Source organism: Syzygium oleosum, unplaced genomic scaffold (assembly GCF_021117445.2).
Source record: "Syzygium oleosum isolate NSW1041296 unplaced genomic scaffold, Sole_v2.1 Sole_v2.02, whole genome shotgun sequence".
Taxonomy (NCBI): domain Eukaryota; kingdom Viridiplantae; phylum Streptophyta; class Magnoliopsida; order Myrtales; family Myrtaceae; genus Syzygium; species Syzygium oleosum.
In genome coordinates, this window is record NW_026607486.1 from 22,543,394 (window position 1) to 22,570,196 (window position 26,803).

Sequence of the window (26,803 nt, forward strand, 5' to 3'; positions counted from 1 at the left end):
AAAGCAAAAGAATTCTATCTTCTTGTTCTTCTTAAACTTATAATTTATTCAATATGATCTCTGCATTTTAATTTAATATATAATGTGATCTATGAACTTTTCATTTATTCAATGTATGTTCAATTTAATCACCGAACTATTTGAAAATATTCAAACTTGCTCTTGATCTTGAATTAATAGAAGGACAATATTGAATATTTTCATATAGTTTATGGACTAAATTGAAAAGTCCATGGACCACATTAAACAAATCAAAAGTTCAGGGATCACATTACACGCTTGATCAAAATTTAGGGATTATTTGTACTGTTGTCTCTAATTTTAAACGAACCGAGCGAAATTAAAAGAAAAAGAAAATACTTTATACGTGCACAATGGTGGGAACTAAGGAGGGAACAAGTCCGTTTGGCGCCAACTCTCTCTCTCTCGTTCCTGTCTCTCTCTCGTTCCTGCTTCTGCTTCGATTCGTCTCTGCAGAACAGTTGCCGCAGCTCGATGGCAAGTCTAGGGTTTCGCCATCCTCAGTTCTCCGAGGTAGCAGCTCGTCTCTCCTCTGGATTCGTCTTTTTCCCGTTGCGCTGATTCTTCGATTCGTTACAATCTGATCGGTCGATCGTTCCTTCGGTTTCGATTGCAGGATCTTGCTTGGCTACCGGATTGGCTGCAGCAAGATCAATCGGAAAGTCCGGCGGAGCAACCGTCAGAGGTCTGTTCGATGATCCGAGCGCCCTCGTTTTTCGTTTCCGCTATAATTCCTCGACCAATCGAGCGAAATATCAGTTGAATCGTTCTTGTAAACAGGACGCGGCGCCTTTACGAGAAAACGTCGGTGAAGACGAGTGCTTGGAGCTGTCGTCGAAGGGCGAAGGTGGATACACCGGTTGCCGTCTATTCTTGTCGGGGGAAGATGGTTCGCCGTTCTTGTCGGGGGAAGATTGTTCGCCGATGAGCTATGCTCGGTCTCCTGGGAAAGTGAGTTCGCTCATTCTTTAACTAGTTAGAAGTAAAACTCGGTTGCGATGGAGCCCCCAATTTCCATTTTTATTTATTTATTTATTTCTAACTGTTAGTCTGACCTAGTTACTGGCCTACGTGCTCGCGCGAGAGGGAAGAATTTCGCCGTGTCATTGACCAATTATGTTGCTCAGGCACGGAATTTCTCTGAGTTTGTATGCAAGTCTGTAATCATTCCACAACTCGACACTTTTTCTCTATGGGCTGGGAGACAAGAACTTATTCTGTATGTCATTAGTCTAATTTTTCGATTTAAGTGTTCACCTTGAGGAATATGCGTTTGGACACAGTCACACAGATGATGGTTCTTGATTGTATGGGTTATTGACAGATGTCAATAGAGAGGAGCCAAGGTTTCCGTTGCACTACTTATGGAGATAATTCCAATTTGCATTAATGAATTTACCAATTATGCCAGTATTTTCTCAGTTTTTTTAATTTTCATGTGTTTTCGTTTGATACATGTATGTGTAAGGTATTCTAAATAAAGTATGTTTTCTACCTTGCAGGTGCTTCATTTTCACTTACGTTTCTCCTACAATAGTGGCACACAGTCACAGTTTACCGAAAAACAAGTATCTAACACATCTCGGGCAGTGCTTCAGTCTTCAAAAGGTATGCAGATTCAACGAGTTGAAGTTGCATCTCAACCTGTTGAGAAGGTTAGAGCAAGAGAGTATGGAGAGAACTTGAGAAGACATCTCAAGGATGCAGATCTTAATGCGACAGTTGAACTCTCAATTGCTGCATCTGAAGCTATGGTCATACATGAATTGGTAGAGAATGAATCAGCTTTAGAATCTCTACCTGCAGCAGCTGTTGTGGAGGTTGCACTTCGGGTGAAGGAAGCACGCTTAAAGGGATCGGAAGAGGTGTCTGATTCTGTGATCAAGAGGACTGATGAGGATATAGACCTGGATGATATTGCTATGTTAGATGCTTTTAAAGATGTAGGGCTGTCTTTCATTGACTATAATGAGCGAGGTATGAGTGATTTTGACATTTCTCAAGTCAAAGAAACTCCATTATCTCAAATTCATTGTGACAATAGTTCCCCAAGAGAGGAGACGAGAATTGATTTCGGTAAGATGAATGCACAGAATCATGCTCGTGACGTTTTAGCTCTTGATAAACAACCAGAAAGCAACTCTTTATTAGAATACACCCAACATGAGTGCAGAAAAAGCACTTTTGGTGATAAAGATCGGGGTTCACCCACCTTCGATGTGGCAAGTCATGTTGACACTATGCTGCATCAGTCAGCTCTGAAAGAATCATTTGTTTTAACCGTGGAAAAGGTAAGGTGTCATTTTTCTCCCTCTGTTTTATTTACTTCAACTTCTGAAACCTTCGATTATCGTCTTTAAAGAGAATAAAGAGATGGTTCAATCTTCTAATTTGCATCGCTAGATGACCGAAATGCTATTCCATGTGGAAGGTTGGTTCTGGCATGGTGGAGAATGCCTTATGTGAGCGACAAGCAGAATCATTTGTTAACAATCTCTCTCAGTGTCATGGTAATACTGGTGAGCTTGTGTCTCCTCTTTCCATGACCCTCTAACCTTATCTTAAACTAGCTCACTTATGCTGCTGTACCTGCAGGAGAATATAGACAAGATCTAACTGAAGAAAGATTTCGGAGCCGCTGGTTAGGTGGTTGGTCCACGAAGGTAGTATAAATTTTCGTGTTCACTGGGCTTTTGATAGGAGATGCATGCAATCTGTACTTTGTCACTGCTTCATCACCTCCCAAATGACCAAAGGTTGTGTCAATGTACATTGCCACAACGGGCATTGTGGTGTTCGTCCTCCTTTGTAACCCGACTGATTTGAAGAAACATATTTTGCCTTTCTCATTAGTGCTTCTTAAACCTAGCATTAACTCTTAGCTTCCGGTTCTTCCCTAACTATCTCTTGATGATGTCCATGTTCACTCATCTAGTTTGAAAGTTTTCAACAGATATTAATCTTTGTTTCTTTTCCTCTGTGAATTTGTTCATTCTCTTTGTTGTTCTTATCATACTAGCTCTTGGTTCTGTAAAATTTTCCGATCAGTTCACTGACAGGATGCCTTATCTCCTTTGTTTGTTGTCTTGTCCAAAAAACTTTTTAAGGACATAGAAGCTCCTGTGGAGTTGAAAGAGAAAAGCACGAGAACTAGAAGCATTGCCAAGTTCTTTGTTCATGAGACAAGCTTTCTCTCAGAATCAGCAGATATTGCGCCCGATGAAAATTCTGTTGTGCAGATTGGAATCAGTACCCAGAAAGCTTCACAGTTAAATATGGCTTTTGAAGGTTCATGCGACGAAGTCAACGAGGGCATAACTTTCTCTCAAGAAATTGTGAAGTCTTCAAGTTTATCTTCAGCAGATCCTCTTTGTTCCTTTGTTCCTTGCAGTATTTCCACAGAAAACCATGGATTACATCAAGAACCTAGTCAGAATTGCATTGAGATTGTTGGTGAGAAATTCAATGACCTGGCTTCAGAACTTGGGTTGGCAAGCCCTAGTAAAACCTGTGACCCAAAATTTAAGGCTGACAATCAGAGTGCAGTTGTTACCTCTGAACCTAAAGAAGGTTTCCGGACATTAGCAAGAAGACAGCTATCCTCTTTAAAGACTTATAGTGTAATCTTATCAAGCAATGAAGCAAAGTTGGAGAATGGACATGAGCGCTCTAAGTTATTGTTATTCTCGAAATGCAACAGGGAAATCACATCCTCATATCCTGATACTAATTTCACTCAAAACTATGGTTGGAAAAATTCTGTAGGACTGAAATCACCAAAATCCGGACATGATATCCCTGCTATGGGTTGTGGTGAGGAACATGTTCCAGTCACTAAACATCCAGCTGAGAAAGTGGCATTCCATAGGAGTATTTCTGCTCAACCTGCAAAGGATGCAGCAGCATTGCAGGTTCATTTGCCGGGAAAAAGAAAATTGCCTCTGATAACAGATGATAGAAAATGGCGACATATATTGGATTCCCAGCATCTTGCAGGGGAACGTTTTCGAATAAGCAATCTCAAACAGATCATATTACCACAAAATGCAGTTAACATTCACCAATGCAAAAATAGTCATGTTCCAGATAGAAAACGAGTGACTTTCTCATCAGAAGTTGATGTCCAGCTTCAGGTGGATAAGAGTATGAACGGACTCTTGCACCAAACTTGTAAGACCTTCTATGATGAGCATTTAAGTTATTTCTATTCACCGCTTTAATTAACCTTTAAGCCATCTAATGAGTATGTGTTCTGTTGGCACCGACAGGCTCAACCACCAGATCATCGAAAAGGTCGAGATACTGCAACTCTTGGTTAGACTGTCAAAGTCAAGGTACAAAACATCGCACTAGTTTCATGGCTGAGCAGCCACTAATTTTTCACAAGATGGAATTCTTGCTTACTGGGTTTTCAACCCACAAAGAAAAGGAAATTGAGAGGTTGATTCAGAAACAAGGAGGCGAGGTCCTCCTGGATATTCCGCCCATGAATTTAAGGGGGAAGAGAAGTTCAAAAGTTGTTTCCAAGAAGCGGCCTTTTGTCATATCTCCGAGAAAGGTCTTTTTCTTTAAGAATTAACTTGGCTAATCTAATTCTTTATTTTCTAGAGGAGCTGATCACATTGCATGTATCTGAACTTTCATTCATTTTGAATTAAGTACCTAATTTACCTCAAGTTTTTAATTTGACTTCAGAGAGGGAAATTGCTGATGTGGCACAAAGGCCTTTAGTTAGCCGTTTAATATGATGATTTGGATGCTTACATGGAAAATTATTTTCTAAGTTTGCAAAAAAGTTTTTTTGTCAAGTGTCAATTGTGTGTGTATTTTGTTGATTGATTTGATTTGAGGTGCAGATTCTGAATCTATGTCAATATTGTTCTTTAAGGTAAAGCCGCATCTTACTTAAAGATAAGCCAATGCATACAGGAAGTATACATTCTCATTATGTATTTGTAGGGCACTTAATTTACAAGACTAGGATCTTGATTCGCTGTTGCAATATTATTTTGTGACTTTGAGGTTGTAATTATATTTCTGTCTGCAATTCTGTCGATAAACGTAATGTGCACTAATTCTAGATCAAGCAGATCTTCCTTTATGCTTGCTAAATCGTTTAAAAATAGATGATGCCTTTTGATGCTGTGAAATTAAGCGGAGCTCTGTTTTGGTGGAAGTATGTCTGACATGGTATTTTGATTATTCAACAAATTCATGTTTTTCTCAGTTGAAGACGGCCAAGTTCTTGTATGGATGTGCAATACGTGCCTTTATTGTTAAAGTCACCTGGGTTACTGATTCAATCGGTGCAGGTTCTCTCATGTTACCTGATAAGTAAGTTGCTCATTTGGCACAGTAATGGCACTGATTCTCCTGTCTTTCTCTATTCTATTTGTATGTGTGAGATTTATAGTGATGGTACACATTTTTATGTGCTTGCTAGCACAACAGCAATGACCAAACATTTTCCCACTGAACTTAGTTGGTTATATGGATCTTTTAGGTCGTTACACTTTGTCCTGAAGGAGATCTTCACAATATCCAAGTGCTCGATCTTTCTTCAAAACATGTGCCATGTCTTTTTAGGCCTTTTCTACTGTAGGATAGGAAATTGTATTGCTTTATCGAAATCTCTGTCATTTGTCATAAATGATTAAATATCAGCTGCTCCTTTCAGTTTTGGAGATTACATCAACATCAATTTGTCTTTGTAGATTGTCATCTTTGACTGTGAAAATTTTAAGCCTGATATGTCTCCAAATCTGCTCCTTTCTTTTCCATGAACAATTTTCAAAACTTTATTCATTTATGTTATAACTCTTATGATTGGTGACTTTTTGTATTTCTTCAACCTGTAAACTCACATACAATTGTCTTGTGTGCCATTACTAAGTACAATCAATCTGGATAAAGAGCCGCAGTATTCCTGTAAACTCACATACAATTGTCTTGTGTGCCATTACTAAGTACAATCAATCTGGATAAAGAGCCACAGTATAGTATGACCAAAAGAAGTCTTAATCAACAGTTGCCTGCTCTTCCCTTCTTTCTTTAGTGTAGCTTCATTTTCCAATTAGCCCATTAATCATCTTAGTCTGACTGATTGAATTGGAGACATCTCTCTCTCTCTCTCTCTCTACTCTTTTTTCTACAGATATATGATCATATCAAATCAAGCTGATGCAATGTTTATCTGTATTGGAAAGTCATTGCCACACTCTAGCAGCGGATCTATCTTTGGGCAAGTAGGGATAATGTTACATGGAAAGAAAAGTTTTTGTAACAAATTTTCTGAAGTAATCAGGGTAACGTACTCCTCTAGTTTATAAGTACTTTTGATGTTAAAAGCTCAGATATTTTGTGTAGTTACATAACAGCATTATATATCCCTCTTTTTAAATAAGAGAGGGGAAAAGACATGTATTTTGGCTTCTTCCTAGCTTTAAGTGGCAAAGAAACTCACCAAGAGAGATGGAATTTTCTAGGGTTGGACAGGTCTACAGCCTCTAGGTAGTTGCCTGCGGAAGTGTAATTAGCTTGTGAAGACATACAGATAAACTAAGCCTATCATTCACACCTTGTGTTTGGTCCTGTCATGTATCCTGTCACTTTACCAGGACTATGAGCCGCAATATTTGATAACTATGCTAGACTACAATTCTAAAGTTTCGTGGAATTTCAGCCATCTTGTGCGATATGATTTCTAACCTACTTACTAAGTCCCATATAGTTAAGATGCAGCATCCCTTTGACCTTCCTACGGGTAAGTTATGTATTAATCACTATGATGCTAACAAGGGCTTTCGAAGCCTACTCACATAAAGATGGCACCTTCCTTCCACGAGGGTGGATGAAGTTTTAAATGATTGAATTTTCCGCCTAGGTTTTCTCATTCTCTCTTTTTGTTGTACAGAATAATTAGGATGCTAGCATTGGACCTTTACAAGTGATAGTTGTACTTTTCCCAAATAGCAGCTGACTTCATGCAGTGTTGCTGCATGATCTTCTTTATTGCTTGGTCAAATACTCTGATTCTTCGCGCTCATTTTCTGAATGATGAATTGTGGGTTTGACTGTGCCCTCTTGTTGCACAGCATGGAGGTGGGGTGGCATACAAGACCCTTGAACAGTTGGTCTGTTGTCTTCATAATGGAAAGGTATCCATGGGAATTATTGTGACAGAATATGAGAGTAGGCCATCTCGTCACTTGAGGCAGTGTGCTTTGGAGAGAAAGATACCAATAATGGTTAGCATTCTCTTTCTAATCAGTTATATAATTCTGATTTCTATTGTATATCCTGAGGATTCTTAGAGATGGATCATTCTCACTTCCAGTATCTAAAAGTAAAGATAGCCTCCTCATACAGGTGTATTGCTATGCTACGAAGCTGAGTACTTTTTCTTTATTAGAAAGCTGAGTACTTATTTGAAACAAAACTCCATGCTGGACATCCAGCAATTGCGATATGGCAAGACTTGTATACTGGATATTTCCATTTACTTCTTTTCTTTTTTCTTGTTTTGGGCTCTCACATTGACACCAGCTCTTAATGCAGACAATGAGCTGGATAATAGAGAGTTTATATGCAGGGAAGCTGCTCTATGTATTGGAACAAAACCAAACCTAGGTTTTGGAGGTGACAAAACTACTAGTTTAATTGATTGGGCCAAGGAAAATGATGTTTGTCGTCTTTGGCAGACAATAAGGTAATTTAGTACGTTTAGGTCATAACTTTTATTTCTTGAAGTTATTACATGTCCCATCTCATGCTTCTTTCAGTTGTTTGCAGTGTAATCTAAATACAAGAGTGAGTTTTGTGTGAAGTAAAGAAATGTCATGTTTTTTCAAAAAATTTAGCTTCTAAAAGAAGCTAGTGGCTTTTATGATTGCAATCTGCAACAGTTATAAATGAAACACTTAAGCCAGAGTTGCCATTGTGCTTTCTCTTGGAAAAGAAAAATTGGTACATCATTCTGGAGCTAAAGATCATTTTCTGCTGAGGGTGCAATTATCTATCTTCCTTTTATTCTTCAATACCATTTGAAGGCATCTTTATATGTTACTGACTCATTTGCAGATGAATTGCACATCGGCACAAGACTGATTCAGACTTTACAAGGTTCCCCTTGTGCTTGCATGGTATTTCCCTCCATCCCGGTGACTTTACTTATCTTGGTAGTATTAGTTTTCAAACCACTCTGAAACATGAACTGGTTCTTACTTTTCCCTCTGTCAATTCCACTGGATTCTTGAATTCAGCTATATGTGAATCCAGTAGAGCAAGGGGTACTTCATTAGTAGACTTAGTCAGATGCGCAATCTAAAAACATGGTTGCGACTGACATCAGCATAAGTTGGTATTTTGCTGCTAATTGCTCTTCGATGAAATGCAGATTTTGCAGGTCGTACATGTAGTCTACCAGATGGCGTGGATCACTTTCTATTGACTAGTGGTTTAGCCATTCAATTCTAAGCATTAGCAGGGTTGGACTCCTATGCATGTTTGATTAAGCAGAATGATTGCAGGTCCTTTTTCACAGTGATGCTCTTCCGCTTGTTCAAGCACCTTCTGAAAAGAAACGGCTAAGGTGTGTTCACGGGATCACTACTCTGTCTGAGTCTGGATTAGAACTCGAAAACTCAGCCGCTTGTAATTCTGGAAGATGAGCCAAATTAACTCTTTGTTTGGCTTTACATTTCTAGCAACAAGTGACACGTTTTTCATGTGAATGAGTTACTGCTAATACGATAACTAATGTACAGAGAATTGAGAATAAACGGGAGCCAATTACAATGATTGAGCTACCTACGAGTCAAGTAATGTATATTTGTTGATAAATTCTTCATTTCATTGCAATGGCTATTCAGGCTTCGGAACGTGAAGAATGGCTCAAATCTTATATAAATTTCAAAAGCGAGGTATTTGACTGGAAATGATTGAACAGTAATTGCAGTTATTTCTGCCTCCCCTTTGCTCTATACAACTAATGTTGGCCATGTATCTATATCACAACTTACACCAAACTGACTAAAATAAAGAAGACGACATTTTCCATCTACTTTTAAGGTCCATAGACTCTCGCAAGCACTTATATCCTGACAAAGAAGATGCTAAGTTCTGGTCCATTATTGCCATCAGGATTCATCATGTAAAGCGTTTCGGAATCCTTAGAACCGACCACTCGCTCAAATTGTGCTCTCATGTAGGTCAGCTCGCCATCCGGGGGAGCCAGCACCTCGGTTGGAAGCACCCCAGCTCCCATTGAAACCGCATGCAATGTCTGCATGATGCTCAGATCATCTTCGGATGGCTCCCTCTTCACAGCGTAACCCACTTTCCGGCCTTGGCAATACATCGTCCATATTGGCTCGTCGATTAGCTTTGTCTTATCAGATGGTTGTTTTTCGCACTCTAATGCTATCCTCGTGAGACCCGTTCCCATATCCTGAAGAAGCTTCCCTGTTGGCATTGCAAGCTCGAGTACGAGGATTGGAACGCTCCTTGGGTTTTGTTGGATGGCAAGATTAATCCGTGTCTTACGGTGCCCGAAAAGGGTACCGGTCATGCGTGTCCCTCCATGGAGGTGCGCCTCGGGTGCACGGCTTCCGTGAAGAGAAACTGGGATTTTACACGTGGGGTTGATGATTGGAAATGACTTGAATACCGAACGGAAGCGGCGGAAGATCTTGGAAGATTTTGAGCGGCTTTTCTTGTTTGATGGTTGCTCGAGGGTTATAGGAGGTGATCTAATGGGCGATACATGGTTGGATGAGGGTGAGACTATTCGAGGCGTGGCAGAGACTATTCGTGGCGTGGCGGAGACTATTCGTGGTGAGCGGGGTGGAGGCAGCGACGGCATAGATGATGGTTTGGGAGATTGTGGTTGCAGTGATTCAATGAAGGGATTTCTTGTATTAGGAGTTCGGGAAGAGGGGCGGGCGGTTCCGACCGGCATTGTGGCCCTTGGAGGTTGGTATGAGTTGGTTGGATGGAGTATATGAAGAGCGAGGAGTGTGGGATGCACGTTTGAACTCGGGAAGACACGGTTCTTGGTTTCATGGAGGGGATGTCAGTTTGCTGTTCACCGTTGACTTGTTGCTAAGGCTTTAGTTGAGGACACTTTCTGGGCACTCAAATATCGCCTAAAGAATTTGTTTATTGTTATCACTTTGATTCCTTATAGCTTACTAGATAAAGATAAGAGGGTTTAACACCCTTTTCCGTCTGCCCATGATAAACGTGCACACTTCAATGCATTCCCAGATGCACAAGCATCTGCAATGAGGAGAGAGAGAGAGAGAGAGAGAGAGAGAGATTTGCATGGGTAGGTGAACATCCAGTGCAATGAATCTGAAGAATATTTCCGGGCATTTTACATCAAAGAAAGAAGCAGAAACAAATTATGAGTGATGACCGTTCAAGACAGACAGAATTCATACACGAGGAGGTGCTCCTTTTTCCTTCTCAAATTTACTCTTCCTCTTCGAGTTCAGGTCGTCAGCCTAGCTCTACACTCCGGTGCGCCGTACAATCTCGATGAGAAAGCACAAAGATATTTGGGAGTTTCGTACTACAAAATAAGCCTCCGACTCATATTCGTTTGTTGATAACTTGTCAGATTATCCTACCGCAATGAAAATCAGCAAATTCTTGGCATATGACCTGAGAGAGAGAGAGAGTTTGATCCAGCAGGAGAAAGCACATGAACCACTGAAGATGAAGCAGTCGGATCCTCTGAAATCTTGTCATTTTTGGGACCTGCCTGTGCACCAATTAATGTCCAAATGATTTCAGCTTTAACCAGCTGTATCAATCAAGTCTCTAACTGTCTCAACCAGGTCAATTTGAAAGTATACAGAAGATATAAAAGCACAGCACCTATACTTGGACTTTTGTTCTTGCCGTACACTTATGGGATATAGGACTATCCAAACATCAAACAGGGAACATCCCATAAAAACACATAACAAAGCACAACCACCTATTATTCAACATTCTAAAATCACGACATACCTGTCACAATGCTCTTGTTCCAGTTCTGCTGAAACAACTGAGACGAAGATTTCCAGAACCCCCAAGCTTGCATGCTACCCCGTTCAGCTTGAGTCAGTGAATTAGTGCGTTGGCACATAGGCATGCACATGGATGAGGATGATGTCCATCCCATCCCAGTTGGGACTTCCTGCGGGGTGTACTAACTTTTATGACATTTACCAGGTACAATCTAAAGGACCAATCTTGAAGTGTGAATGGGATTCATGACTATACAATCTGACACTTATCCAAGTAATTTGGAGAAGTGTTTCAACTGTCCTGTACAGCCCCCACTGGTAATACAACCAAAGATCGGGACTTCTTCAATATATGAGGAAACTATGGCCCATTAGAATCTCTTTCCAGAAGAATTTAGCAGCGGATGCAGCAAGATGACAGCTATTCTCAAAACAGCTCTGCAGAAGAAATTGCCCACCAATAGTTAGAAGAACGCCAGAAGCATACAACCCATTTCATTAAGATACGTCACAATGCAATATGAATCTGCCACAATCTTTCTAAACTCCCTTGGAATAAGTATTCCATAATTGTCAGTGGAACCTTTTTCTCTTTCAAACAAAGACAGAATGTTTCAACATTACAATGATTCAATGAGGTGAAAAACAGACACCAGCCTGGGCCAACCATAGTAGATACTTGTAGCAAAAGTGAATGAATAAAAAGGCAAGCACCAATTCATTTTCTTTATTATTATTAATTTTTTTTGGCCAAAGCACCAATTCTTTAGATCATGGGAGAGTGAAGAAATGTCCTAAAAACCCACGTGACCTTAGTTTGAAGATCCCAGCCAGAACCTCACCTGCATCCCCATCATATCAAGATTAATCAACCCATATGTGCTTTAGGCCTCCTCTTCATTAGCAACAAAGATTCTCCTGGCCAAGTATAAAACATGCTATTAGCTCATAGACATGAATGGAAAGTCATTCCTTAAAAGGCATGCAGAGAAAGGTAAAAATCGAGTTATTAGCAACAGTTAAGTTTAGAGATCAGAACGACCATCTCATCCCTATGCCATCAGGTGCCACAATAGAGAAAAACCCATTATAGAAGAAAGATTAAGAGGAGCAATCAAATCTTCTCTTCTTCATTAAAAAGAGACTTCTCATGGCACTGGGCTGAAGTAGACCATTTCATTGATCCCCTGAAGATTTGAAAACAAATGCCCTTTAAAAAATTCCAGAAACAAATGTCATTACCTCATAAATCACACATGTTAAAAGCAATTATAATATGTTCATGCATATACACATTTACAGACCTACATGTGTGTGTGCTCCAGGCATGTGTGACTGTGTAGACAGAGATAAAACATGTACTAGCCTGTGTGCCCACAATGATGGACATGCGAGCCGTGTGCCATTGCCTTTTCTTTCTCAACTATTGAAAAAATAATACTACTCTCGTAGAAAAGGAGAAAAACACTTGCATTAATGTGAGATGTAATGAATTTTGATAACTGACAAACATATGAATATGTGGAACTAAACTCAAATCATTGATCTACGATAAAATTTCAGTTAATTTGATGAGTGTCTTGAAATTCAGATTAAGAAGGTGCGAGACCAAAGAGGCACTCCCCTTAATATGAGAATAACTATAATGCATAAACAAGCTTATAAGAATCTCAAAAAAACAACTTACATAGGAAAGAATATGGGAGCAACGTACGGTATGAGTGAGCCAAAGATTTATACAGAGCTTATTTGAAGATCAGGGTGAGACTTGCCAAGTTTGGACAAAAGGTCCTTGCATGTCATGCCCATACTTGATTTTGATTCAGAAAAATTTGGTAGGTCATTGACGTCAAGATTACTTGAATTCTGACATAGGCAAGAAACAACGGTAGCTATAATTTTTTTGTCTAGAACAACATCCAAATCAGACATCTGATGCAGCAAACTTATGACTCCTTTGGCGTCACCATTTGAACTAAAGCCTTTCAACAAGGAATCATACACAATACAGTCAGATGCATAGCCTACAGAGATCATCCTATCATAGATTTCTTTCGCTTCATCCAGCAGTCCAGCTTTTGACAACCTGTTTATCAGTGTAGAAAAGGTGAAGATATCAGGAGCCAAGCCCAGGTTAAGCATTTCTTTGAGTAAATCTTTGGCAGCTTGAAAGTCTCTTGCTTTGAAGGTTACATCGATCATAGTATTGAATGTGACCAGATCTGGTTCACCATTTTCTATTATATCTTTATATAACGCCCTTGCTTGCTCCAACTGATCCTCTTGGCACAGAAGGCCCAGCACTGTATTACAGTCAGACAAGGTAGGACCAGGCTTGCAAGCTCTCATTTTGTTCAATAGTCCCTTTGCCATGCTCACCATGCCTGTTTTGCAAAATGCATTTATCATGATGCTATAAGTGCTTGAATTTGGCACAAATCCCAACTCAATGATTCTTTTCCAGACTTCCATAGCCTGCTTTATATTTCCTTTACTTAGATACCCACCGAGCAAAGTGTTAAGAGTAACTATATTACCAATACTCCCCCTTGCAACCATCTTCCTATATATGTTCTCGGCCTCAGCTACACGTCCTTCTTTGCAAAGTCCGTGCATTATCATGTTAAATGTCATGATATCCGGCTTGGCATAGTCCTTGTCTTTCACCATAAGATTGAAAAGATGCAATGCCTCATCAACCCTGCCCTTATTGCAAAGTCCCATCAGCAGTGAATTATAGGTATTGACATCAGGCTTTTCACCTTTCGTTCTCATAGTTTCAAAAACTTCAAAAGCATCTCTAATCAGACCTTCCTTGCACATTCCATGAATTACGACATTATATGTAATGGAACTTGGCTGCTGACCTTTCTTTACCATTAAATCAAACATCCCCAAAGCCTTTTTCACTTTCCCCTCTTTGAAAAGGCTATCAATCAAACTCGTGTAAATAAAAACATCAGGAAAACTCCCACGTTCTGCCATAGCATCTAATACGTCTATGGCTTCCTCCCACTTACCCATCTTAGAAAGACCATGCACTAAACAACCGAAAGTGACCACATTTGGAGAAATCCCTTTCTCCAACATCTCGTAGAAAAGTTCTCTTCCTCGATCAAACTTCCCCACTCGAATGAATCCATTCATAAGAGCTCCGTATACGAAAACATCCGCATCCAGACCATTCTCCCTCATATCCGCCATTATCTCCAACGCCTCTTCCGGTCTACCTTCCTTACAAAGACCATCCATCAGAGTGGCGTACGTCACCGAATTCGGGCAACAGTTCAACCTCTTCATCTCAACCAACAAAAGCCGAGCTTCTTCAACTTTCTTGGCCTTGCACAGTCCATTCACCAGTGTATTATAACTATAAGCATCCGGCTTCACACCGTTAATTTCCATTCTGCGAAACAACTCGACTGCGCCCTGCACCTCGCCTTTTCTACACAGTCCATTCAATATAACATTCATAACGAACACATTCACGTTATACCCACGCTTCAGAATCAACCCCACCACCCCGCACGCAAGCCCCAGCCTACCCGCGTCTACAAAAGACTCCACTACACCTCTCAGCGTCTTGAAATATGGAGGAATGTCAAAATTCGCCATCTTCGCGTACACCGCCAGCACCAAATCGTAGTTCTTGGACTTTACCAGGGCATCGACGAGGTAGCTGCAGGTCGAGCTGGAAGGAGGCGAACCCGAATCGATTGCGAGGTGGAGGAGCGAGGCGGCCTCCGCAAACCGGGCATTGGGCCTCTCGCAGAGTGATCTCAATCGAGGCTCTATGTCGGTTTGAGGAGCAATTGGCGGCGCCGACGAGAAGAGCCTCCACGAAACGCGCGCGAGCTCAGATTGGCGGTTGAGCCTGAACGGAGAAGCAGAAAGTGAAGTGGTCATTGCATGCAGGTCACTGTCCGTCTTGTTGAGCGCGGAGTATTCACATAGAATTCATGAAGGATGTAGGAACAGATGGAAAAACTAGTTGCAGAAGAAGAAGAAGAAGAAGAAGAAGAAGAAGAAGGAGAAGAGTCTTGGGCCGTGCAAGATCGTTGGGCCTGCGAATTCCTCCATTGGACAGGTCCACCAGAAGCATTTCTCCAGTTATCTTTGGGCTGAACTTCCATTGAACCCAGCCCAATAGAGCTCACGAGTTTGACGGGTTACTGCCGCCGGCGAAGTCGTGGGATTTCTGGACAGAGGAAGAAGAAGAAAGAGGTACGTGACGATACCTATCTCCACTGCGATTGAATTCTTGTGTTTCGGTTCTGCCCCAAATCACCTACCGTTCAACTGGGTATTCCAATTTGATAGCGATCTGCAGTGGCAAATCGAATCCCGCGACAAAGCTTGCAATTTTATCTTCGACGAAACAGTTTTTCTGGTGAGAAAGTCCATTGATTCTTCGCTTGATGCGTCGTCAAGATCAGAGGGCGACGCCATCTTGAATTTCTTGCCTCTTAGCTCGGGACGTGCCTTTCGGAGTTGCGTTCTGATTGTCTCGTGCTTGTTCTGTGTGTTTACCCGTTCTTGCACCTGCAGGTTGAGGATCAACGCCGCGAAATGTTCAAGAACACTTTCCAATCCGGGTTCTTATCCATATTGTACAGCCTCGGGTACTTCCTTTCGGCTTTGGCATCTTGATTTCTCAGTCTTTTTTGTTTGCCATTTGTTCTTGCTCCTGTGCTGAAGCTGTTCGCAATCTTTGGTTTCTTTTGCAGGAGCAAGCCCTTACAGATTTGGGATAAAGAAGGTAAGTTGATTTCTGCTTTGGACAGCGGATAGTGTTTTGATGCCGCTTGGCATGTCCTTTCTTGGCTAGATCATGGATGATACTATTAATGCCGATTTTTCGCAGTTGTTAATGGTCACGTAAAACGACTGCAAGATGAAGACATTCAGTCGAATGTCCTCGAGATTGTCGGCTCGAATGTTCAATCCGCATACATCACGTGCCCTCCGGATCCGGCTGCAACGCTTGGTATTAAACTGCCATTCTTGGTTGTGATTGTGAAGAATCTGAAGAAGTACTTTACCTTTGAGATTCAAGTGCTGGACGACAAGAACGTGAGGCGGCGCTTCCGTGCTTCTAATTTTCAAGTGTGTAAGTTTACCCATATTGTCAGGCTGATATTTTGGTTTGGACAAGTTGTTGATTGATTTTAGTGGCCCTATAAGTGGAATGGTTAGGCACATCCTGCGATATGGTTATAGCGGTCCTTTGGTTTGGAGAGAGATTCCATATTTGGCATTTAGAAATTGATGGTTCTGCTGTTTGAATCGGTTCCGCAATAGTTATAATCACCATACTCGAGGAAAAGAGTCTTGCAAAAACATAATCATGTATCCTAAAATCTCATGATGTGTTGTTAATCAAGTGGCGAGGGATCTCTCAGTTGTCAGTAGTTTTGAGCCGCCTGTTCAGGATCTTGTTTCATATGAGCTCTAGAGCCAGTGGTTGGCTTGATGCCTTTTGATTTCTGAAACTGAGGGATTTTGTAGATATATTATCAGTCGAGATTGGAAGGTTGATTCCATATACATTTATCTACTGAATCAGCTGGACAAGAAGTGGCTGACTGAGATGTTGTGGCCTGAAGCCCTTTGTCCCCACATGAACGCAAAATTGTTGAGCAACCTGACACTAGTTGTGTATTTATATAGATGCAGATTTTTTTTTTCTTTTCGCTTTGATGATATTCTAGATGCACCGTATCATTCTTTACTATAATGGCATCCTTCTATTGATGTTGATGTACTAGTCGCAATACGCACTCTTTAATTAAAAACATACCCGATAATTTGTTGCTGCGTATGGAATAACCCTCTTTCCTCCATTGAGTATCAGGAGTTATATGCACTCGAAGAATTGGCATTGCATCTGATAACCTGCTCTCCTCCATTGAGTTTTATATTGGCTATGTTCACTAGAGGATTGGCATGCGTGTAACCTTTTCATTCTTGAATTGCAGGCTGTGACTCGAGTAAAGCCGTATATTTGCACAATGCCATTGAAGATGGATGAAGGATGGAATCAGATCCAGTTGAATCTCGCTGACCTCACCAGAAGAGCATATGGAACCAACTATGTCGAGACATTGAGAGTGCAGGTACATGCAAACTGCCGTATCCGGAGAATCTATTTCTCGGACCGCCTTTACTCTGAAGAGGAACTTCCGCCGGAATTCAAACTCTATCTTCCCATGCAGGTGAGACCGCTTTCTTCTGACATACCCGATATTTGAATGCCTTCTCCTTCCATGCTACCCTCATTGGTTAACTCTTGGTACTCTTTCCTGTTGCAGAAAAGTTAAGGAACTTTGGCAGAAAGGTTCCAGATCAATCACTCGCGACACTAGCGAGACTCTTCAAATCATGTCAACCCATTGGCGCCTATATCTTGAAGATAATTTAGGGTACTCCTACCAGACTCTCTGGCCTGTGCTCTTGAATCTTGTAGTTTTCCTCAGGCATCATGCCACTTTGTGTTTAGTCCGAATTGAGGCCTGTTATTGTTGATATAGGAAAGACCTATTGCTATAATCGTCTCTTGGACTTTAAATATGCTGCTACGATAGGTTGAAGAGGACCCCAGGGATGGGTTTTGCTCTGCTAATTTCTTTAAACTGAGAACTCTTTGATTAGTTGATTGGTTCAGCATGTCTGTGTAAGCATTATATGTTGGAAAAATATTAAATAACATGAAAAATAAGAATTGTTGGAAGTCTGTTGAAAAAGATGAGAAATGAGGCGTGCAAGCACTGTCCTTAAGGATAATTTTATCCCTTAGCATAGGAAACTTGGTTGTAAGACGGATTTTCTTCTTTATTCCGTACAGAATAATAGAAGGAACATAAATGGCGATGTGTGTATAACCCACCAACAAAAGGAAAGATATGTAACTAGAAAAAAAATATATTCTTGTTTTGATATATATTTATCTATCACTCTTCAATTATGCTCGGAGTAACAATGTGTAGGTAAAAGAAAGAGAGAGCCGTTTTCCATCATTAAATTCTTGCATTTAATTGAAAAGCGTCAGAAATCCGTTGCACATTAATAACAGTTAAGACCGTTACAAAATCATTATTAAACCGTTATTAAACATTACAATATCGTTATAAATTAACCGCCAACAAAAATAGTTATAAGTCGCTGTCATAAAAATAGTAGATTTCAATATCATTATGAAAATAGCAGCTTTCAATATTTCAAAACTTATTGAAATATACGAGATTACATTACATGCATGCTAACACTGAATTTCTTAACGCAAACCGCTGATAGGAATGGATTCCTATCCAGCCAGATTTCTTAAGGAAAATTTTTAAACTACTTTTGCTCTTGGTTGGGAATTATTATGCTTAGGTCACGAGAATTGCAGCCTTACCAGCTCCCCAGAGTACACACTGCATGATCAAGAACTGTGAAAATATAATTAACTCGGGAAGCAACAACCAGAATGCTGACCAATCTAACTCAAGGAGTTTGTATGGCCATATTAGGCAATACCCCAATCCCAATTTTGAACTTTGGCTATTGCACCCTAGGATCAAAAGGAGGTTACTCACTCGATTTTCCCGAATCTTTAGGTGACCTGGACACGAGAGATCTCGGCAGCCCAATGTCTTAATCATCCCACCCAGTTATGTAAAATGGTCCACTAATCTTGAGAATCCAGCGTGGGGCTTGAAGACCCTATTGCATGCATGCATACGGGCCTCGGAGGAATGCACCAATTATATCCTAATCGACCAACTTTTTATCGAGAAGTGTGATTATTCAGGCGTGCAAACATAGTAGAACAAGGACTGTCAATCATGTTCTTGAACTCGGGCTAGAATCAAGCGGTAAGGTTTTGGGGTCAAATCCAGTACATTTGTGTGCTCTCTAATAATAGAATCAAGATCACGATTTATATAGAATTGGTGGTGCTTACTAACTTTCAAAAGGTACATTTCTTGCTCGATATTCTATTCTCACACGAGATGTTTTTACCATATTGATTTGGTTAATGAAATAATTAACGAAAACACACGTCTATCTATTATAATTAAGGTGGCATGTGTAATAATCAACACAGCTCTTGCCAAAAAAACATTTGCCACCCTCGAGCTGGGTTCAGAAGCGGCGGAACAACCCTAGCTGAAACGGGCCTCACTTCCACGGGGCCCAGAAAACGACGCCGTTCCGGGGCCCCACGGGACCCTCCCTCCGTTCTCACCGTCACGGACCGGGGGGGGGGGGGGGGGGAGGAGAGGCGCGCGGCTCCCGTCAAGCCGCCGTGACGTAACGGCAGATTCCCCCGCTCCGAAGCGCATCCCGTAACGGCGAGGTATTTTTGGCGGCAAAACGACCCGACCCGCTGCCGACGCGTCGCGGCCTCATTGGCCGGCCGATGCATGCGGGCAGGACATCCATGTATGGCCATGCACGCATGCGCTGCCCCGCTGTTTCTTTTTTCCCGCGCACAAGGACGCAAAGGAGGGATCTTTTTTTGCATTTTTCATTTTCTCTCTTCTGCATTTCCGCTAAAGGGAAGTCCAGCTGAAAAAGGAAAAACACAGAAGAGATTGCTCGTTTTGGAGCGACGGGGACGCAGATAAAGGCGAGCTCCTTCGCGAAATCGTCTCTTCGCTCTGCATTTCGGCGAGGTTGATTCGGCGCTGTGGGCAGCAGCAGAGGTCGGCTCGATTAGGGTTTCGGTCAGGTAAGATCCGCCGGCAGATCTCTCCTCTCTCTCTCTGTCTCTCTGGTGATTTGTCTTGCTGAGATTGTAGTTCTCGAGCTTGATTGCCGGCCTGTGTGATCTCCTAGGGTTCGGACGAGCTCCGGTAGCTTCGGACGCCATGGCGGAGGCGGAGGCGGAGCCTGATGTTCCAGCTCCCGTCACTCCCAGCAACGACGGCGACCAGGGCGAGCCCGTCGAATTGCGGTTTCTGGAATTCTGCAAGGTTCTCGCGCGGCGAAACCCTAGCGCCGTTTGTTTGTTTTTTTTTCTTTTTTTGACCTGGCTTCCTTCTCCAGATTCGGTGTGAAGTTGTAGGTGTGTGTCGGGATTGGTTTCTGTGGGCTGACCGTGGTTTTTTGTGGCAGAGCAAATTGGGTTTGGAGGAGAGGAATTGCGTGGAGTCTCTGACGCTGCTGAAAAAGACCAAATCTGTGCTGCAGGCGAGCTCGACCGTTGTTGGTTCTGGAACGGTATCCGTTTTCCCAGATAACTCGAGTTTCTTTACGTTGTCCAAAGTCCCGGCTTTGTGGTGATCTGTGACCTCGTTATCAGGCGGAAGACATGGAACGCTATTGGTTCGCTTTTGTATTGTACACTGTTAGAAGGTTGAGTGAGAGAAAAGCAGAGGATGAGCAAAATGGGCCTGACGAGATCGAGGTCCCTTTGTGCCAGATATTGACAGTTACGGGACTAAAGTATGTTATGCGCGGAACATTTATCTTGTCGGGTCGAAACAGTTTGTTGTGACTTTTTGTTGTGTGGTGTGCTTTTTGCCTCAACTAATTACCTTTTGGGTTTACCAGCATCATTGAATTTTTCAAAGAGATTCCGCAATTTGTTATCAAGGCCGGGCCAATCGTAAGCGGCATTTATGGTGCCAATTGGGATAGCAAGCTAGAGGTATTGATTAACGTTTATGGCATGCTTGGATAGAAAGGTTCTTTTAAGGGTTAGCGCCGGGGCGATATTTTTTTCGTCTCGATTTTACTCAAGCCTGCTTGACGGACTAACCTTCCATTTCTGATTTTTTTTTTCTCGATCAGGCAAGGGAGATGCAGACAAACTTTGTGCATTTATGCATTCTGAGCAAGTGAGTATCTTTTACGTCACTAGAGATTGGAAAAGAGAGTATCTCTCGTGTTACTAAAGACTAGCAAAGAAATAAAGCGAGAAGAGCATATTAAACATTCTTTTGCTGTTTTGTTTGTCAAGAATGGAATGAAGGGAAATTGGCTGATATTCTAGGTAGGAGTGCAAGGATAATAAATATCCCTCCACTCCATTCACTTCAATCAATCGACCTCGTATCTTCTGATGTAGACCCAGCTCTACTTCTGGTTTCGTTCTATTATTTAGATCGATTATAGCATCTGAGTATCTAATATACATGTCCCATAAAAAATTACTAGTATTGAGCATGCAAATGCCGTAATGTACTAGCAGTTGCCTTGCGTTTCTTAATTTATGCTTTCGCGCATCTCCTTTTCTATTGGTGGACATGTTTTATAGATAGTGTTTTCTTCATCTTTGTTTTGCAAGGTATTATAAACGTGTATATGGCGAATTCTTCCTTCTAAAAGATGCGAAAGATGATATGAAGTCCGCTGTTTCGAGCGCTTCTAACCCTGTGATTGTGTACCAACGTTTTGGATGGTCGCTGTTTTTGGCGCTTCGAACCTTTAGCCGATTTAAGGACCTTATTTCTAGCACAAATGATTTGGTCTCTATACTGGTCAGTTACATTCCTGGACTACTTTGTTGAACTTAACAATTTTTCTAAGGTGTTTGCATTCACCCAATCACCATGTCAAACATGCAGTTTTCTACCCTGAAACATGGCTATCAAAAGGAAGAACGAATATGCACATTTGGCATGTTGCGTTGGCTTTTAAGACTAGTTTTTTTGGTAATATGAGTACGTGATGATCCGTTTTCAAATGATTTTTTTTTTACAGGCTATTCTGATAATACATCTTCCAACCCGCTTCAGAGATTTCAGCATTTCTGATTCATCGCGATTTGGTAATCATCTTGCTCTTTTGATTTTCAATTCTTGAAAACTCATTCACAGTCAGACTTTGAGATCGTTTATCCTCATATTTCTTCAGTCGGTCCTTCTTTTCCCTATTAACTTGAACCCGGCTCTTGCCGTGATTGATCATCGATTTCACTGTCATTCAGTTAAGAGAAGTGAGAAGGGGGTTGACCTGGTTGGATCACTCTGTCATCTTTATGACACCTCAGAAGATGAGATCAAGAGAGCATTGGAAAAAGCCAATAAAGTGTTAGCAGAGATTTTGGGGAAAACTCCGCGCCCAGCTTCAGAGTGCAAAGCGGAGAATCTGGAGAATATTGACACAGGTGGAATGATATCTCATTTATAAATGCTGAAGTCAGTGTAAATGCACGTATTAATGTGACAGTGCATATACATTGGTTTTTGAAATTCTCTTCCTCTCATATGCAGATGGTTTGATCTACTTTGGGGATCTCATGGAGGAAGTGTCTTTGTCGTCCATCTTAAGTACTTTAGAAAAAAATTACAAAGATGCAACTCGTAATAAGAGTGAATTCGACGAGACGGTATTTCTATATGACGAGGACAGATTGCTTGGATCGGGAAGCTTGTCTGGGGGCGCCATTAATTTAACTGGTGCCAAGGTATGCCTTTTCATTCAATCTAGTTGATTGACACTTCTATAAATCGTGTAATCATATTGTCTATTTTCATGTAGAGGAAATATGACTCATTTGCCTCCCCTGCAAAGACTGTCGCGAGACCACTCTCTCCCAGCCGCTCTCCTGCATCTCGCGTCAACGGTGTAATTGTTGGTACTAATTTGAGGATCACTGCTACTCCTGTAAGCACTGCTATGACAACTGCCAAGTGGCTTCGGACTATCGTGTCTCCACTCCCATCAAAACCTTCGATGGACCTGCATAGATATCTAGCGTTGTGCGATAGGGATGTGACCAGTGACGTGATACGCAGGGCCCATATAATTTTGGAGGCTATCTTTCCGAACAGTGCTATCGGTGAGCGCACTGTAACTGGAGGCTTGCAAAGTGCTAATCTCATGGACAATATGTGGGCTGAGCAACGAAGGCTGGAAGCCCTTAAGCTGTACTATCGGGTTTTAGAAGCTATGTGTAGAGCAGAGGCACAAATTTTACATTCGAATAATTTAACCTCTTTGTTAACAAATGAGAGGTTTCATAGATGTATGCTTGCCTGTTCCGCTGAGTTGGTTCTTGCAACGCATAAGACTGTGACGATGTTGTTTCCCGCGGTGCTAGAGCGAACTGGTATTACAGCTTTTGATCTTAGTAAGGTGATAGAGAGTTTTATTAGACATGAGGAAACTCTTCCAAGAGAATTGAGAAGGCATCTGAATACATTAGAAGAGCGACTTCTAGAGAACATGGTGTGGGAGAGAGGTTCCTCAATGTACAACTCCTTGGTAGTGGCAAGACCGGCTCACTCTCCAGAGATAAATCGGCTAGGCTTGTTACCCGAACCAATGCCGTCCTTGGATGCCATTGCCATGCATATTAACTTTTCTTCCAGTGGATTGCCCCAGTCACCGCTGCAAAAGCATGAGACTTCTCCTGGTAAGTCTTTCTTTCTAGGGTTCCCCTGACCTTTTTGAATTCTGGACTTGTCTTTTAAGCATCAGTTTGAATCTATGAACTTTCCTGATTTTGTGGGTGTATCTGAATCCGCCAATTGTCAACAATACGATATATGGATGCTTCCTATTTGCTTCGCTTTGAATGTTTAGATGCAATTATGTTCATGATTCGCCCAGCTCAATATCGCACGTTATCGTTCAGGTCAGAATGGGGATATCAGGTCTCCCAAGAGAATTTCTACAGACTACCGGAGCGTATTAGTTGAAAGAAATTTCACTTCGCCAGTAAAAGATCGGCTTTTAGCCTTGAGCAATATCAAGCCAAAGTTACCGCCACCTCCACTTCAGTCTGCGTTTGCCAGGTACTCTCAATGTAGAATCATGGGGTAGTACATAACTAAAGCTTGGTTTTGCACCACATCACTTCTTTTCTGTTCTTCAAGTTCTCTGTGTTTCGCTATATTGCAGTCCAACTCGACCACATCCAGGAGGTGGAGGGGAAACATGTGCAGAAACCGGGATCAATATATTCTTTAGCAAGGTACTGGAAAGCGTCTAGAATGGACCTGCTTGCCAAATGACCCCAAGAGAATCTTAAAAGTCACTGCAACTATCCTTCTACTCGACAAGGAAAACTTGTTTATAAGTGAATATAATGGATCTTGCATCCTTGTTTCTTCTCTTTCCTTCCTCTTCCTTCTCTGCTTGGGTTTAGATTTTCTAGCGATGCACGGCATATTGGGGCTTCATCAAGAGTTTTTATGTCATGTGAGATATTAATAGAGCAACGCAACATGACAACCTCCTTCCAATCATCCTAATTCTGAATGCGAAGACTATACTTAGGGATTTCATCTCAGAGACATTGAAGTTTTAGTCAGTTCCATGTCTGATTGTTTTGCAATAATAAAGATATATCCTAGTTTGGCTTTTACAATTACTGTGATTTATTCAGTTTTTTAATTGTTTTCCATACTTGTGGGATTGTCCAGATTACTAAGCTAGCAGCTGTCAGAATTAATAGCATGCTTGAAAGGCTACAACTCTCTCAGCAGATAAAGGAAGGCGTTTACTGCCTATTTCAGCAAATACTCAATCAGCAAACTAATCTCTTCTTTAATCGGCACATTGATCAAATAATACTCTGCTGTTTCTACGGTGTTGCAAAGGTTTGGACTCAGGAATTTTGTACGGTTTCCTGCGACAATTCAGAGCATTTAATATTTCTCTTCCTTGTTACTAATTCGTGTCGGTGTGTTTCTATTTCCCTTTTGGGCCTGAAGATCTATCAAACAAACCTGACCTTTAGGGAGATCATTCACAACTATAGGAAGCAACCCCAGTGCAAGCCACAAGTGTTCCGCAATGTGTTTGTTGATTGGTCAACCCGTCGTAATGGGGTACGTTAAATAATCTTACTCTCTTAGGCATCAGTTTTCTAGACAGCTCCTTAACGCGTTGATTGTTTTGGCAACAGAAAACAGGGAATGAGCATGTGGATATTATCAGTTTCTACAATGAAATATTCATTCCTTCTGTGAAGCCACTGCTTGTTGAAGTTGGGCCAGCTGGAGCAAATACTAGAACAAACCGGGCTTCTGAAGCTGGCAATAAAAATGATGGTATGCTTTTGACTGAAATATGACTTGTAAATCTGTCTTCACACAAGCCTTAGTCTGATTCTCTGTTGTTATAACTCTTACTAATCAGCTCAATGCCCCGGGTCACCTAAGATATCTCCTTTTCCAACTCTCCCGGATATGTCCCCAAAGAAAGTATCTGCATCCCACAACGTCTATGTGTCTCCACTGAGATCATCTAAGGTGCTCATCTTCTCTCTTGCAGTTTCTTTTTCTTCTTTACCACAGCTTTTCTTCTATTCTAAAGATTTAACCATGAAATTCCTTTCATGTATTATCATTTCTGACATTATTGTGAATGATTTGATTTAACATGGAAGTTCTTGAAATGGAATGTCACTAGGATACATGCAACATGGACACGGTGCTATGGTTGTATTTTTTTTCTTTTAATTGGCCTGCTCTGTCTTGATTGTGCGCAGATGGACGCTTCAATCTCTCATAGCTCGAAAAGCTATTATGCTTGTGTAGGAGAGAGCACCCATGCCTATCAAAGCCCTTCCAAAGACCTTGTTGACATCAACAGCCGCCTGAATGGGTAGGTTGCGATTAGATTGTGGGCTTTGGTATATTTGTTTGGGTGTATAACTTGCTTATTTTCCACCATATTGCAGTACCCGAAAGGTGAGAGGCACACTTAATTTCGATGACGTTGATGCTGGCCTCGTTAGTGACTCTATGGTGGCCAACAGCCTCTACCTTCAGAATGGGAGCAGTATGTCTTCATCAACTGCTAAGTTATCTGAGAAACCAGAATCTCAAAGTTAAATGATCCCCAGTCCAATTCCTATGCATGTAAATTCCAGTTCTTTTGTCCCCCTCAACTAGTTCAATCAGGAAGTGGAAGCGTGCAGTGAGTTATTTGTATAATAGCTGCCCTTTCCTTATCTTCTGTCCATGAGAAGGCTGCATGAAAGTTACTTTAGTAGTTCAGTTTAATAAAATCTTATAACCTCCACAGGATAAAATTATAGCCTATTCTTTTCTTACTCATAACAGATCAATTTCCCTATGGTACTATTTCTTGCTAAAATCACTGCTATCATGTTTGATGCTTTCGTGATTTAGAGTAGAAGATGGCATTTAAAATTTGGATGGGCTGATTAGGAAGATGTTGCGGTTTCATCATTTAAATAATGCCACTGAATTAAGTTTATCTTTGAGGAGCAATGGCTTGTTTTCTGGACATAGAAGTGAACGGGCTGAAGAGCTTGCAGATTTTCTAGCTCTGCACTCTGTGATGCAAGATAATCGTCATTAAATTTTGAGTACCTGGAGGTCACTTCATTGCTAGACTTGCTATCAGAAAATGGTCAGTTTGGCAAAGGTGGCTGCCACGTCCTGTAATCTGCTCAATACAACACGACTGGGACATAACCAATGGTCTGCCCCCTTGAGTGCGTCTGCTACAAACAATGCTGGAAAGAGGAACTAATTTAGACATTTTGCAGACACCTTATACTAAGTTTTAGTTTTAGTTAATTTAATGGTGTGCAAGCTTTTCTTGTCTTCGGATTTGATGCGATGTGTCGTTATGGGGCTTCATGAGGGTACGCCAGTGAGCTGAGTTTTCTAGGTAATATTTCCGGGCGTAACAGTCTCTCTTGTTAAAAAAAGCTTGGCATTCTGTCATATTCATTATTCAACGTGAAGATGTATCTGACAGATCTTGATTTAAAAAGCCTCCGCGAGACGGACAAAGTTCACCAATTCACCTCACGTTTTAGCTTCTGCATTGGCGGCATTGGCGTAGCGCTC

The 26,803-nt window shown here is 41.3% G+C and overlaps 4 protein-coding genes across 18 annotated transcripts; 3 read left to right on the forward strand and 1 right to left on the reverse strand.

Annotated features, from left to right (window-relative positions):
- The first annotated feature begins 399 nt into the window (after window positions 1–399).
- On the forward strand, window positions 400–8,874 carry LOC115684836 (uncharacterized). 5 transcript variants are annotated; one of them, XM_056303678.1, is made up of 14 exons: window positions 400–534; window positions 638–706; window positions 802–972; window positions 1,524–2,312; window positions 2,453–2,540; window positions 2,617–2,684; window positions 3,129–4,191; window positions 4,290–4,579; window positions 5,249–5,355; window positions 6,176–6,326; window positions 7,116–7,268; window positions 7,567–7,729; window positions 8,101–8,162; window positions 8,417–8,874. In XM_056303678.1, exons 1-12 carry the CDS (start codon window positions 496–498, stop codon window positions 7,648–7,650), a joined length of 3,072 nt encoding a protein of 1,023 aa, XP_056159653.1. In that variant the 5' UTR covers window positions 400–495; the 3' UTR covers window positions 7,651–7,729; window positions 8,101–8,162; window positions 8,417–8,874. The 5 variants fall into 5 exon arrangements, with proteins under 5 accessions (XP_056159653.1, XP_030465581.1, XP_056159657.1 ...); XM_030609721.2 differs by having other exon boundaries at window positions 7,579–7,729; XM_056303682.1 differs by having other exon boundaries at window positions 2,453–2,531.
- Window positions 8,875–8,920: 46 nt separating this feature from the next.
- Window positions 8,921–15,033, reverse strand: LOC115684838 (pentatricopeptide repeat-containing protein At4g28010). 11 transcript variants are annotated; one of them, XM_056303712.1, is made up of 5 exons: window positions 12,724–15,033; window positions 12,079–12,223; window positions 11,879–11,954; window positions 11,038–11,474; window positions 9,983–10,299 (listed from the first exon to the last, which is right to left on the reverse strand). In XM_056303712.1, the coding sequence occupies exon 1, from the start codon at window positions 14,940–14,942 to the stop codon at window positions 12,771–12,773; it is 2,172 nt and encodes a 723-aa protein (XP_056159687.1). In that variant the 5' UTR covers window positions 14,943–15,033; the 3' UTR covers window positions 9,983–10,299; window positions 11,038–11,474; window positions 11,879–11,954; window positions 12,079–12,223; window positions 12,724–12,770. The 11 variants fall into 11 exon arrangements, with proteins under 11 accessions (XP_056159700.1, XP_056159687.1, XP_056159691.1 ...); XM_056303716.1 differs by lacking the exon at window positions 9,983–10,299 and adding an exon at window positions 10,348–10,648; XM_056303710.1 differs by lacking the exon at window positions 9,983–10,299 and adding an exon at window positions 10,755–10,782.
- Window positions 15,034–15,235: 202 nt separating this feature from the next.
- Window positions 15,236–17,686, forward strand: LOC115684841 (uncharacterized). The gene is made up of 6 exons (XM_030609741.2): window positions 15,236–15,426; window positions 15,585–15,658; window positions 15,764–15,795; window positions 15,901–16,142; window positions 17,015–17,251; window positions 17,348–17,686. Exons 2-6 carry the CDS (start codon window positions 15,606–15,608, stop codon window positions 17,354–17,356), a joined length of 573 nt encoding a protein of 190 aa, XP_030465601.1. The 5' UTR covers window positions 15,236–15,426; window positions 15,585–15,605; the 3' UTR covers window positions 17,357–17,686.
- A 1,858-nt stretch (window positions 17,687–19,544) lies between these two features.
- On the forward strand, window positions 19,545–26,021 carry LOC115684902 (retinoblastoma-related protein). Its single transcript, XM_030609846.2, has 19 exons — window positions 19,545–19,752; window positions 19,860–19,996; window positions 20,139–20,243; window positions 20,326–20,468; window positions 20,577–20,673; window positions 20,817–20,863; window positions 21,313–21,505; window positions 21,729–21,795; window positions 21,955–22,134; window positions 22,241–22,434; window positions 22,509–23,385; window positions 23,608–23,767; window positions 23,874–23,946; window positions 24,398–24,574; window positions 24,689–24,805; window positions 24,883–25,027; window positions 25,116–25,228; window positions 25,468–25,583; window positions 25,660–26,021. Exons 2-19 carry the CDS (start codon window positions 19,892–19,894, stop codon window positions 25,811–25,813), a joined length of 3,063 nt encoding a protein of 1,020 aa, XP_030465706.1. The 5' UTR covers window positions 19,545–19,752; window positions 19,860–19,891; the 3' UTR covers window positions 25,814–26,021.
- The last annotated feature ends 782 nt before the right edge of the window (window positions 26,022–26,803 follow it).